Genomic DNA, 14,154 nt, shown 5'->3' with positions numbered 1-14,154 from the left:
TGAACTTCAGAGCAGATGCTGAGGTCCCTCTGCAGATATTTGTCATAGATGAGTTGGAACCAGGGAATTTACAAGAACATTTATAACTTGTGATTGTTATGTGTGTTTTTTAGTTGTTTACAACAGTTAGCACTTCAGAAAAAGAGCTCATTTGTTACTGGTGGGAAGTGAAATCTCTCTCCTTTTTCCCTTCTTCATATTGTCATTGGAATACTTTATGCTCCAAGACGCCCTCTGTACCGGTTCTTACACCCCTTTGTCAGGTTTCTCTTCCGCCTGGCAGGGGCTGGGCATGTCAGTAGCAGCAGGCAAAGCTCTCCTTGGACCTAGGTGTATCTGGTCAAGGACTCTCTCTTTGATTCCTAGCATTTCTTTCCTTTGTCATCTCACTTCTCTTGTTTTCACCTTTGTTTGTATTCCTTGCAGTTTCATCTCAGCCTCTGGGAGGACACTGACACCTCCTGTGTCTCATGATGCAGAGAAGGGTTGGAAGTGACCATCCTGTACATCTCTGGGGCTTTCCCTTTCTGGTCTTTTATGCTGTAATAACTGACAATTGTAACAGTTTTCTGTCACTTTTAGAAGGTCAGTCTGTTCCTGTTGTTTTCTTGTTTTTCAAGTAATCTTAGCATTCACTTAAATGATCTTCAGCTTGTGTGAGGCAGGCATGTTACTATGAGATCTTTCCTTAAAGCTATAGCTGTGGTTATATGGGTTTAAAACTCTGGAATCACGATTGTGGAGTTTTCAAGCCTGAATGTCTGCCCCTGCATCCCCCCCCCCCCCACCAAAGCTCTAATGCTATTAGCGTGAGTAATAGTTCAGCAAATATCTGGCGTTAACGTTTGCCTTGCAGTAGGGTGGGAAGAAAGCTGTAAAGTGACTCTGCTCTTGTTTCCTGTTTCACTTTCCACACCCTAACCGTAACCTCGGGAGAAGAGCACTTTAGAAAGAATTGTATGATCATCAGCCGGTTGCTTAAACGTGGTGCTGCCAGAACGCTAGTCCCCTCAGAGTGTACTCCCCTGGCCACCCAGGGTCCTAGGAATCGTCTGTGGCTGGAAGAGGGCTGGGCAGGTGAATAAATGACAGCTGTCAGGAAGTGTGCAGGATGCTGTGAGAGTACAGCCCACAGAAGGTTTGCCTGAGAAAGGTAAATGCCTCATGAGGGAGGTGGGGTGCGGACAGCAATCGAGGCTGAGAGAAGAGCTCGAGGGAGGTTACTGAAGCTAGAGTAAGCTTGGCATTCGAGGGGCTGAAAGAGGCGCTGGGTTGCTGGAGCTGAGAGCCAGGGGGTGGGGCCCTGAGCTCTGCCGGTTGCCTTTCATTATTACTATGGTTCTCCGTGAAAGCACTTAGTTGAACTTGAGACAGTTAAGTCAGAAGCCCCTCCTCCAGTGGAACAGCACGGGTGGGCAGGAATAGAAGCCGAGCTGCAGCCTCGCTATCGCCCAAGGGCTTTGTCTTTAGGAAGTGGGGGTGTGTCTGTAGCACTAGTACCCTGAAGATGATTCCCTGGATGTATAAACAAAAAGTTCTGGATTCCCAGGGATGTTTTTTCTGTCTACTGTGCCTCTTACAAGGTCCTCTAGTCCTCAAAGTTGGCTTGGCGGGAGGTGCCCCTTTGGGCGCCCCTAGAAGGGGGCGGGAACTGGTATGAGGCATGTCCCCCTGCTGGCCATGTGAGGCCCTTCCCATGGCTTCTCCCAGTTGGCCGTTCACCCTGCTCTCCCGGCGCACAGGCCCTTGAAGTACTGATACTGAGTCTGGACCACAGTTTCTGCAGGACCACAGTTTACTCAAAGAACTTGGACTTAACGTCCCGCCCCATCACCTTCTAGCTGTGTGTGACCCTGGTCCAGTTATCCAGCCCTCAGGGCCCAGCCTCTTTGTTTACAAAATGAGCATTGGAATTCTGATTTTTGCAGCATTGTATTAAATGAGATAAGAGGTGGAAATGTAACAACTCACTGGGCACATGTTAGGTGTTTTGTACCATTTTCCCTAAAAAATATTTTCTAAGAGCCTTTTGAGAAAGACCTTCAGGATCCCTGAGTCTGAATAACTCCCTGTTTTCCCCTGGCCTACGCCTGAAGTAAGAGCACAGGAGAGTCTCCCTCTCACCCCAAGCTTTGAGCATTTGTATTGAAGTGTAACTTGGGACCTGGAGGAGGCAGGAGCCAGGCCTGGTGCCTTTGAAGTCTTCACACTCGTGTCAGTGTGAAAGGAGGCTCTGGAAGCTGGTCTGGAGAGAAGCGAGCGCTTCGTTCTCGGGAGTCCTGTGCCTTATTCTAGTGTCTGCTGTTTATTGAGTGTCTAGTGCGGCCTTTTGCCCTGTACATAAAATCGAAAAGCCCAGGGAAGGTCTGCTTCCTCTTTATACTGAGCACCTACTCTGTGTCCAGCCTGTGAGGTGCAGGTGAATTTATTCCTGCTACGCTGAAGCCGTAAAAAGCAACTTTCTCCAGCTCCTTCAGTTATTCACTGTTCTGGCTAGGATTTAAAGGTCAGGACTGACTGAGTCTAAAACCAGAGTAAAGCATATTTGGGACCTTTATTGAAGAAAAAAAAATTTTTACTGTTCTGTTTTCTAGAAATTTAGCCCTGAAATAAAATTCTTATCTGGGAAATACGCGTTATCCATCACCCACATCTGAAGGACTGCCTTCGAGGATGGAAAATGTCTATTAGGTTTTAAAGCCTTTGGGAATGCTCTCTGCCAGATTGTGAAATCTCCCTTGTTTCTGTCCAGCTCATACACCACCTCAGCAGGGTTCTTGTTCAGATTCAGGGCTCGGGGCTCTAAAGTTCCATAGTACACTTGTCTCCTCTGTGACTTAGGTGTTCTGACTTCTCCATTCTAAAATAAGTATCTCAGAAATAATCTCAGCACCACAGAGATCATGCTTTTCATTGCCCTACACCCAGCAAGGGAGGCCTGTCTGTGATATGATTTGCTCTGCAAGTTGCTTACTTACAAATGCACCAGTGGCCCTGTTTTATGCTCATTGTGTTGTCACCAGCATTTTAAATCTTCACCTTCTGTGGTGAAACCCCTCAGGCAGGTTTGCTGGAAAATTCCAATTGCGACTCAGTTTCTGTTTTAAATTAAAAGAGTTTTGAGGGAGTACGTGTTTCTTTTCAGACTAACTTATTTTTGAAAATAAGCAGCCTTCCAAGCTGAGAGATGATCTTACATCTCAGGTGAGTCCTAAGGGTCATGACTGTGTCTTTGTTGTGTGGGCGATGGGCTCAGCGGCGTCAGAGCCCCCTCCCAGCCCAGTCTCTCACGTGGTGGAAAGGACAGACTTTGACCAGAGAGAGCGAGGCTCTCGATAATAGTCACTGTTAATTAATAGTCACGATTGAACAGCTAGGCCGTGGCCATTTTAGAATTGTAACTGAAGAGTTTAGCGATGATTTATTCTGACGCTCTATTCACCGAGCACTTCTTACAGGGCAGGCACTTTATGTGTGTTATTTCTCATCCCTTCAGTTACTTTCCAGCAGGGGAGGTATTACTCTCTCACAGGTGAGGAAGCAGACTCAACAATCTTAAGTAACCTATCCAAGGTTAGCTACCCTTTTTTTTTTTTTAATTGAAGTATAGTCAGTTTACAATGTTGTGTCAATTTCTGGTGTACAGCATAATGTTTCAGTCATCCATATACAGACATACATTCTTTTTCAGATTCTTTTTCATTCTAGGTTGCTCCAAGATGTTGAATATAGTTCTCTGTACTATGCAGTGTAAACTTATTTATTTTATCTAGCTTCCTTTGATTTTGATAAAGGACTTTTTCCTAGCCACTGTATTTCAATATAAATATTGGTTAAATGCCTTGGGCCCTACGGGGAGATAACTAGTATTTGCCTCATGGGCTGTATTGACAAAATACTCAATGTTTCTCTGACCTCAGTTGTTCATTCCACAAATTATTTGGCTGCCTACTATGAAGTGGCACTGTGTTAGGTAATGCAGGAGGTGCCTGCCCTTGGCGTTTACACTGTAAACAGACAGATGTGATTACCCATTAGGGTAATTCTCTAAACTGAAAGGGCAAGAGGGTGTGTGTGACTGGGGAGGGAGGCTCCTCTCAACAGGTGCCACTTGAGTTGAGACCCGAGGGTGGGAACGAGCAGGCTAGAGGCAGAAGAGCCAGTGCAAGGGACCCTGAGGCAGGAGGGGGCCTGGTGTCCTTGAGGAACTGAGAGGTCACATGGTGTGAAGCTTAGCCAGTGGTCGGGGAAAGTAGGAGGACATGAATTGGGGAAGTGGGAAGGGGCTGGCAGCACGTGCAGGGTCTTTTAACCATGTACAGGGTGGGACTTTTGATTCTACAGTGTAATGGGAGTCCAATGAGAGAGCCTAAGTGTGCGTGTTGGAGGAGGAGGGACGTGGATGGTGCCTTGTGGGGAAAGAACTGGAGAGAGGCAAGAACTGAAGCTGGGAAACTGGTTAGGAAGCTGTTCTCTTATCCGGGAAGCCATTCTAGAAGCTGGAAATGCAGTAGAGCAGAGTCCTTCTGCCCTTCTGGTCCTAGTGCCCTTCTGGATTTTTATTCTAGTTAAGGCGGTCAGTTAACAAGGATGCAGGTAATACCAGCTTGTACTAAGTATTAGGCACGAGATTGGTAAGTGACAGTTAAACTGAGGGGTGAATGACAAGAAGGAGCCAAGCGTGTGATGTTCTGGGGGAAGGGTCCAGGCAGAAGGAACAAACAGCAAATTCAAAGGGCCTGAGGAGGGAGATGTGAGTGAGTGAGGAGAAATGGTGACCCAGACGCTGTTGGGGGCTGGGGAGATGGAGCTCAGAACTCAAGACTCTTCAGCTTTTAAGAGTGGGGTTTAAAGCTACCTGACCAGGGTCTCCTCAGGAGAGAGAGTGTGGGTAAAAAGAGCCCTGAAGACGGCCTAGGCACAACCTGTATTTAAGAACAGAGGGAGGAGAAGAGCCAGCAGGAAGCTTTGAGGTGGGAGGAAAACCAAGGATGCAGAGTTCTGGAAGCTAAGAGATAGTTAGAGGGGAGAGTGTTTCAAGGAGGAAGGAAGGGTTGCCTGTGCCCAGCACTGCTGGGAGGTTGAGTAAGATGAAGGTAGCAGAGTGTTACTTGGGCATGTCCACTTGGAAGTCCTTGGGACTTTGCAGAGTAGAGATTGGGTGGAGTGGCTGGGCCGGGCTAGACTGGAGAAGGTTGAAGGGTGAGTTAGAGATTGAGGAAATGGAGTCAAATATTTGGAGAAATTTGGATGTAGAGAAGAGCTGAGAAAAGGACCTTTACTGAGGAGTTGGGGGTGTGGAGTCAAAATGGGTTTTTTTATTTTGGTTATTGGTTTTTTTTTTTTTTTTTTAACAAATTAAAGTATTAGATGCTTTAAAAACTCTTTTATATAAACTTCTAATTGAAATGTAACTAGGGAAGTGTAAAAATTGTAAGTGTACAGTTTGATGAATTTTCATGAAGTAAAAATCTGTATAACGAGCACTCACATTGAGAAAAAACGTTATCAGAAGCCCCCTCGTGCCCTCTTCCATCCACTATCCAGAGATAACCCCTGTCCTGATTTCTAGCACCATGTATTAGTTTGCCTGTGTTTGAATTTTATATAAATGGAATCATTTAGTATTCATTTGTGCCTGTCTTCTTTCACTCAGCATTATAAAATTCATCCTGTGTTGCATATAGCAGTAGTTTGTTCATTCTCATTACTGGATGAATATACTTTATTTTTCCATTCTGTTATTGACAGACATTTGGGTCCTTTCCAGCTTAGGGCTGTTAAAATAGTACTGCCACAAATATTCTTGTACACTTCTTTGGTGAATGTAATTCTGTTGGGTATATGCCTGGAAGTGGAATTACAAAGTCACTCGTGTGTGTTTCCAAAGTGGTTGTACCAGTTCACTCATCTGCCAGCAGTGTTAGAGTTCCAGTTGCTCTGTGTGCTTGTCAACACTTGCTGGTATCTGCCTTTTCCATTTTAGCCATTCTAGTATGTGTTTGGTTGTAACACGCTGTGGTTGTTATTTGTACTTATGACAAGGAAGATTTTTTTAAAATCTAGGAGGTCCTAGAAAGTGCCTGTGTGCTGATGCGAAAGCTCTAGTAAAGGTAGAAAGCTGATACTCGGGTGGGGGGGGGGGTAGTGGGCTACAGGGCAGACAGACTGATTTTCTTTCTTTCTTTCCTTTTTTTTTTGGTGGAATTGGGAACATTTCTTTTGTAGCCTACAGAGCATAGGCTTCAGGGTCTAAGGGATTTAGGTTCAAATCCTGGCATTACACCCTCTAGCTATGACCTTTGGTAAGTTACTTAACTTCCCTGAATCTTGATTCTCTTACCTGAAAATGGGAAGAAGGAATCCTCATTGTGAGGATCATATGAAATATCACTAGGTAGTACCTAGCTCAGTGCCTGGCAGATAAGAAGCAGTCTTCCAGTGGAGAATGGCTACTTTCTTCTTTACTTCTCAAAATATATACTTACTTACACAGTTACCTCAAAGAGGCATGGCTAAGCCATATTGATAGATTTTTCATAGCATTTCCTTTTGAAGCCATTGCAGTTGTACTTTAATTGCTTTTTAGGGATAGTATACAAGATGAAGCAAAGCCCGTTCTGTATTAATGATCCATAATATGGGATACTTTTCTTTCTGCACTTAAAGCATAGATGCTTTTAACAATTGCAAGAATACGGTAGTGACAATAGGCACCTCTCCTTCAATAACCGGAGATGATTCTTAAGGCTTGTAACTAGCCATTTTTTGATTTGCCATGTCAAAAACGTACTTCTTTGAGGACTGGGGGCATTTTAATTATTATTATTATCTTTTTTTTTTTAAGGATTTTTGTAATGTCTTATACAGTGGGTTTGTTCACCCTAAGTATGTCAGTTCCAAGATACTGCTGTCTGTGCATCCGTGGAAAACCTGTTAGAGAAGTACCTTGGTGCATGGAGCAGTTAATTAAAATCAGAACAGATTGGGTGAGAACCTTGGGGACTTGACTTTACTGCCTTAAGATCTTGGTGGTTAGCAAGGTGGTTTTGGAGTTACATTGCAAACTCGCACTGATTTTACTAGGACACTGACATTCTGGCCTTTTTATTCCATAAGTCCATTCTGACCCTTCTCTCTTCCATGGGAAAGTCTGTGACAACCACTTATCAATGTAAAATCATTTGCCTTGGGCAGATGGACAAGTGGAAAAGTGATTGCTTTAAAATTACTTAGGACTCTAGGACTTAATAGGGGAGAAATCACATTATCTGCCCTCTTGCCTCTAACTGTAACTGTTCTCTGCATACCCTGTTATTAGCACTATGATTTTCCTGTTCAACAGAGTTCAGTCTCCCAAGAAATACCAGCTTACTTCAAGCAGACAAGATCTCATGTGCTAGCTAGCCGTTCCTGTCTCACACCACAGGGATCTTCAGACAGAATAGTACATTTTCTTGTACTATTTCACCTGTCTTTTTCACTCTGTAGGCAAAGCACAAGAGGAGAGCCTGGCAGGTTTCAAACAAACTCAACAGGAAAGCAGTCAGACTACAACAGAAAATTAAATCGCCAAGTCCATCTTTTCTGAAGAGGGTGAGGGGAATTGGGGAAGGAATTTTCAAGCCCTCAGTGAAGATTTGATGATTATTTTCTTTTAAGATAAGAAGGAGGTTTGCAGATCAGAGAGGGAGGAGAATTCTCTGTACACCCCACAATTGTGGTCCCACTTTCAGTCCTTAAGTAACACCATTAGGTGCCACCTGCCTGTATCTGTTGAGCGCTGAGGGATGAAAACATACTCCCAAGAGAAAAGTGTTGGTTTGTAGGGCAGTGTTAAAAATCACAAACCCTTTTGTTTCCCTCCCTGAAATAACCCTGAGCATAGTTGTCATTTAGGCTTAAGTCTTTCCAGTTTGGCAAGACCACTTTGGGAAATGCACCTTTGGTATTTAAATATAAGTCACAAAGAGAAAAAACCTGCTTACTTTGGTGACCCGGTGGTGGTAGCAGGCTGAGCAGGTTTCAGGGAGTTGAGCGCTGGAGACCCTTCCCTAGTAACCGGCTCCCCACATGTCCACATCCCCGGGAGGTGGCTGCCTTCTCCAGCCACACGTGGGGCCTGTGGGATAACCAAGTGACAGATGTCAAGTCTTCCCACAGAGTCAAGTCCTTGTAGGAGGACCCAGATACTGAAACAGGCTTATGGCTTTTCTTTCAGAGCTGTTCAGAGGAGGCAGTTAGGATGAGAACTGAAGTTGAGAGAGTGAAAATAGTCCTGCGAAGACAGGTTCTGTTGACTCCTGTGAGGCTAAGGGAGAGCTTTCTTAGCCCCTGAACCAGGATGGCCAGCTTGAGCTGTGTTTGGTGCCTTCCTGAGCCCGGAGTCCTTGGGGGCAAGGACCTGTGCAAATCACTCTTGGTCTCTCAGTGCCCAGCCCATCTGGTGCTTCCCACTTGCTGGTAAAAGCACATGAATTGAACCAGTATTCAGCTGGCCAGCTTTCCAGTTTTCCCTACTTGATGATGCCTTCCCTAGTGGGTCTGCCCGGTATGTGGCAAAGTCCTGACCTCTTAGGAAAAGGTTGCAACACGCAAATTCCTTGTGTGGAGGAAAAGGTGGTTTTCTCCTTGTGGTTCCACATTTCCTTCTTCCATCTCTTCCTGCTAATGCTGTCAGCTGGTCTTTGGTTCCATCTGTCTTCACCACAGTTCCCCTCTGTGGTGGAAGAGGTGGGCGTTCTCCTGCCCGGGAGTGGTCCACCCTACACCTTGTCACTTGTCACTTTCCCTCCACCCCAGACCCTCACACTTGTCACTTGTGTGTATCCAGCTTCCCTTCCTCTCTAACCTCTTAGTCTTTGGGGGTCTCCTCCACAGTCTAAATTTGTCAATGTTTCTCTTATCTCATCACCTGGATCCTCTTCAGCTGCTGCCTTCTCTCTTCCGTTCATGGCCAAAGTTTCTAGAAAGAATAATTCATCTTTGTCCCTTTCTCTTCTGCCCATAGCCCCATATCTTGCTTCCAACCCACCCCTGGCAGGTTTGTTCTCCACACTGCTTACTGCCGCAGTGGCCACTCTAAAATGCAAATAAAATCACAAAACCTGGTTGCCTGGACCCTTAATTGTGTCTCATTACCTCTAGGGTAAAGTCCAGATTCCTTCCCAGGGAAGACAGGGTCCTTCTGGCTGCCGGTGTACTTGCTGTGCTCTCATCCACCCTAACCCTTACCTCTGACCCAACCAAGTGCTTTGTAGTTTCTCTAAAGCCCCGGTACATGCTGTTTTTGTTTGTTTGTTTTTTTCTTGAAAAGTCTTTTTGCTCTTGACTTTCTGGTAAATTCCCACTTACTCCCATAATAGTTCACTCCCCGACTCCCAAGGAGCTGATCGTTTCCATCTTTGTAGCCCCCATACCCTGTACAAACCTCCGTTAAAGCACTGATCACCCTGAACTTTCAATTTTTGGTTTTACCTTTCTAGTTCCCACACTAGACCATGAGCTCCCTGAGGGTAGACACTTGACCATACTCACCTAGCACGGGAAACAGCAAGGCATTGGATTCTATAAGGGCTGTGTGCGTGGGTGAGTGGAGGTTTTGGCAGAAGTTAGTGAAACACCCACGGCCTTGCCCCAAGGCTGTTCTGTTCCTCCTCCTCTCCCACCTCATTCAGTTCATTGACACATCCTTCTAATTCTGTCTGAGATCTCTCTGTCCCTGTCTGGGACAAGCCAGAAAACTGAGTGGTAATTGTGATGAAATCTCTAGGCTTTCTTTTTACCTGTTCCTTCCCAGAGAAATTGCAGTGGAAACACTGTTGTACTGCTAGTAGCAACAACTAAGATTTAGTTCGTATTTTATAGTCTGGAGAATGTCTAGATAAGAAAGATGAAGTACAAAAAGAAAGGTTATGACTTTCTCCAGGTAGGTGACAGCCCAGGTCTTTGATTCCACATCCTGTGTTCTCTGTATTATTACACACCCTTCCAGATGCTTCTCTCAGCAGGTGAGTTGAAGAGTTACAAAGTTCCTCTTTCAGAGGGCGACCACTCTTCGGCATCTCCAGTCTCTTGCCAGTAAAGAACTCATCTATTTAAGTGCTCTTGGCTTCATTATTCCATGTGAGTTTGGAAAGAGGTTAGGCCTCTGTCTCCTGAGAATTTACAGTCTTCAGACAAGTAATAGTGAGTCAGAGCAATGTTTTTGATGAGTAAAAAATGGAATGAATGTGTGGTTAGTTAAGCTTTAAATACCCTGCATGACTCATTCATTCACCAGTCCTGTTGATCCACCCCTCTGCCGGGGACTGTGTGACAGCTGTGGTCCCTATTGACAAGGGGCTCACAGGCAAGTGGGGACACAGATGTTTATGGGACACACCTACAGGAGTGAACACACGGTATCACAGGTATGTCAAGGCAGTGTTGGGAAGCTGGAAAGGCCCTAGAGTAAGGCAGAGGCTTCCAGTTGAGCTGTGTGAACCAGGAAGTTCCTTTCCCCACTGGGCCTCTTCCTTTTCTCTGAAAAATAACCCAAGTGGAACCACTTGGCTTCTTAGTTCCTTCTTGCTTAGTACATCTTTGAACTACCACCTGATAAAAGCACTTTCAGTGAGTCAGGAAGCAGAGCAGAAGTACAGTGCGAACTAATTATTGATTAATGTGCTAAATGTTTCGTTTCTTATCTCTGTAAGCAGAGTTCAGGCTCCCAGGTGTCCATGTTGGCTGCCTGTGTCTGCTGAGAAAAGCGCATCTTCATCACAGCAATGCTCAGCCTTTGGTGCTCCACCCGACAATCTTTAGTTTATTCTGACATTTAGAGATTGCATCCTCTTTGTTCTGTGATTAAAAAAAAAATATCGTCAACCCCTTGTCCCTAATTCCTGTAGTTGATACATTAAGTAGGAATAATAACCCAACACTTCTCAGTAAGTCCGCAGAGGCACTGCTTCAGTGAGGAAGCAAATGTTTGTGGAGCATCTGCTGCATACGCGACAGTGCTGAGCACAGAACAGACGTGAGTAAGAAGTGGTCCCTGCCCTCAAGGAATGTGTGCTTTAGTGATAGAAAAAAAGCATAACTTTCACAGGTGCTGTGATAGGAAAAAAATTTCTTTTAAATTGAAGTATAGTCGATTTACAATGTTGTGTTAAATTCTGGTTTGCAGTATAGTGATGCAGTTATACACATATATTCTTTTCCATATTCTCTTTCGTTATAGGCCATTACAAGGTATTGAATATAGCTCCCTGTGCTCTGTAGTAGGACCTTGTTGCTTATCTATTTTACATATAGTAGTGTATCTACAGATCCTGAACTCCCAGTTTATCCCTCTCCACCCTGTTTCTCCCCTTGCCCTGATAGAAATTTATGTAGGGTCGAAAGTACAGAGGTAGGAGCCGTCAGGAAGTTCTGCTGGTGGTGGGAGAAGAAATCGGGTGGCCGGTGAAGGGCAGAGGACGTTGGGTTTAGAGTCAGAAGAGCTGATTTTCAGAATCCCAGTTCTCTCTGTGTTAGCTTGACTTCTTTGAGCCTGGGTTGCCTTATCTGTATAAAGGAAATAACGCCTCCTCCCCACAGTCAGTGTGAGTGTGGAATTTTATGTGTCTGTGCACGTGCGTGGATGTTAAAGTTCTGTCTGAGCTCCACGGGCAAGGTCATGTTCTCAAATAAAGCAGCTGTTAGGCCACTTGTAATTGCTAAGGCAAAAGATTTTATTTGAAGTTAGATGTCAGATTAAACCCAGAAAGGCATCCGCAACCTTCCAGAGGTGGTGTGTCAGTGCGGCTGCTCGTGCTGTCCTGTCCTGGCAGATCAGGTGTCTATACTCACCTTTATCTGTAACCCTGGTGCTGGTGGAGGGGGTGGGAAGAAGTCTGTGGCCCCTGGAAACCCGTTTTCACCTCAACCTTGGCGGCAAGTGTGGGTTGACACCCCCGCTCACCTGTGCCTTCCGAAATGGAAACACACTCGAGGTGTGTCTTAACTCTGACCATTCCTCCTTTCTACCTTGCACCAGATTTTATCATGTGGGCAACCTGCTGCAACTGGTTCTGCCTGGATGGACAGCCTGAGGAGGCCCCGCCGCCCCAGGGAACCAGGACGCAGGCCTATTCCAATCCTGGGTACAGCTCCTTCCCTTCCCCGACAGGCTCGGAACCAAGCTGCAAGGCCTGTGGGGCCCACTTCGCAAACATGGCCAGGAAGGTGAGTGTTGTCGTCTCGGCCTGCTTGGCCACTGCAGCCTTAGGTCCTGGGGCAAGCCTGCTGACTCTTGTGTAATACCTGCCCCTCGCCTGTGCCTCTGTGATGCTGGTGACCCAGACCCGTCCTTTCACAGACATTTGAAAACTAACTAAGCAAAAGCAAAGCATCTCAGCATAGATTCAGAGCCCCGCTAGACCTGAATTCAGATAGTGGCTTGGCCACTTCTTAGCTGTATGATTTAACCTGTGTGGAGACAAATTTTCCCCATCTAGAAAGTGGGGGTGTAATCGTTGTCCCCATCTCACACCTCATAGTGTCGTGGGAGTAAAGCGAGTTAAGCTGCGAAGGGCGCCCGGCCCAATGCTTGGCGTGCAGCAGGCCCTCACTGTGGTTTCCTGCATGAGGTGCCGTCACAGAGGCCTGACTGCAGGTGAACTTGTTGTTTTAATTGAAAGCAGTGTCAAGGACATCTCAGGTACAGCGGGGCCCTGAGAAGATGAAGCCTGGAACTTACTGACTGTAGCCATTTCATTTTGAAATGCATGTAGCCATGTTTTCCAGATTAGCAAGCAGGAAGTGAAATCACTGGCTGGGTGGTGGTGTGCAGGTGTGGGCCGTCCCTCTTCCTGAGGTCAGGCATGGCCAGGGCCGAAGGTGAGCCCTGACCCGGAGAAAGAATACTGCATCTGCCTCCTTCTGCAGAATCAGGTTTGCTGCCCAGAATGTGATGTTAAAATGATGACAGTGGGAAATTTGAGAGGAAAAAATACTTTCTAAATCATCTACTGTATGCCAGGGGCTCTCTTAAGCAATTTATGGAGTTTTTGTTTCATTTAATCCTCGCAGTAGTCCTGATCTAGGTTTTAGAGTCCCTAAACTCTCATTTTACATATGAGAAACTAAGGCTTAAAGTTTAACAGTTAAAAAGGAAACTGTAACTGTCAAGTTCCTGACAGATAGCATCAAGAAACAATAAAATACTCATTTTTTTTGCCTCTACTTAGGTAGCGCCCCAAGAACACATGGTTATTAAGTGGCAGAGCCAGGATTCAAACATAGGTCTTTGACTCTCAGACTCTCTCCCAGAAGACAGCATGTCGATTTCTGCAGCTGAAAGTGTTGACCACCCACACCTTTGTGCCTGTAAGATGATGGAGGACTGGCATTTTGCCTGTAGGCTTAATTTTGCCTGCACCTCACTGTGGTGCGGGGGAGGTGGGCCCATGGTGGGGCTTTGTTGTTAACTTGTTTGACTACCCCCGTCACGGAGAACTCAACCAGAGTTCTGCGGGCTGGGGGCTGGGGGCTGTGGCTCATGGGAGAGCTGCTCTTCCTTTTATATGAAAAGGTTAAGTCAACAGGTCGAAACTGAAGTGGGGAGTAGGAGGAACTCAGCGCCACGTGGCCTCAGTCCTCTCCATGATGGTGGGTGGAGTTAGGACCTGAGATGAGGTGGAGAGAAGGCCGCTGGGTACTGGTTACATGCCTGGCACTGACCTTGGCATTTCAAATGTGTTATCTCATTGCATCCTTATAACAGCCTAAGAAGTCTGTACTACTACTATTTGTTCCCATTTTACAGATGAAGATTGTTTTCTTTATCTAAGGTGGAGGTTTCAAGGACTCCTCAAGTCCATCAAGAGTCGGTTGGACAGTCAAAGCGCTTGCTGTTTCCATTATTACGCTGTGAGAAATGCTAGGAAAGACTAATAGAAGTGGCAAAATACCTGGCCAGAAAGGACTAGGGAAAACCCTCATTTAATGAGGCAGCATGAATTTGCAGTAAGTTTGTTTGAACCCTTTTTTAAAAGTCAATTAGACTCTGGTGCAGAGATGGAGAAGGACAGCGCAGAGGACAGTGGTGGTGACCCAGGCTCAGGGGCAGCACGTCAGTTCAAAACTTGAGAGAACCAGGGGACCTAATGCATCCTTGACATCGCTCAG

The 14,154-nt window shown here is 45.8% G+C and overlaps 1 protein-coding gene across 6 annotated transcripts in view; it reads left to right on the top strand.

The window, feature by feature from the left end:
* Positions 1-14,154, top strand: part of RFFL (ring finger and FYVE like domain containing E3 ubiquitin protein ligase) — a 63,726-nt gene that overhangs the window by 32,354 nt on the left and 17,218 nt on the right. For 5 of the 6 annotated variants that reach the window (XM_032457746.1, XM_032457744.1, XM_032457743.1 and 2 more), the window contains exon 2: positions 12,023-12,210. In XM_032457746.1, the coding sequence (XP_032313637.1) occupies positions 12,031-12,210 (180 nt within the window). In that variant the 5' untranslated portion in view covers positions 12,023-12,030. Of the gene's footprint in view, positions 1-993; positions 1,154-12,022; positions 12,211-14,154 lie in introns of those variants that run through there. The other variant, XM_032457745.1, reaches the window with a different exon arrangement.

The sequence above is a fragment of the Camelus ferus genome, chromosome 16 (assembly GCF_009834535.1).
Source record: "Camelus ferus isolate YT-003-E chromosome 16, BCGSAC_Cfer_1.0, whole genome shotgun sequence".
NCBI classification, from domain to species: Eukaryota; Metazoa; Chordata; class Mammalia; order Artiodactyla; family Camelidae; genus Camelus; species Camelus ferus.
Note: the sequence above shows the minus strand (reverse complement) of the source record. Positions and strands in the feature narration are given on the sequence as shown.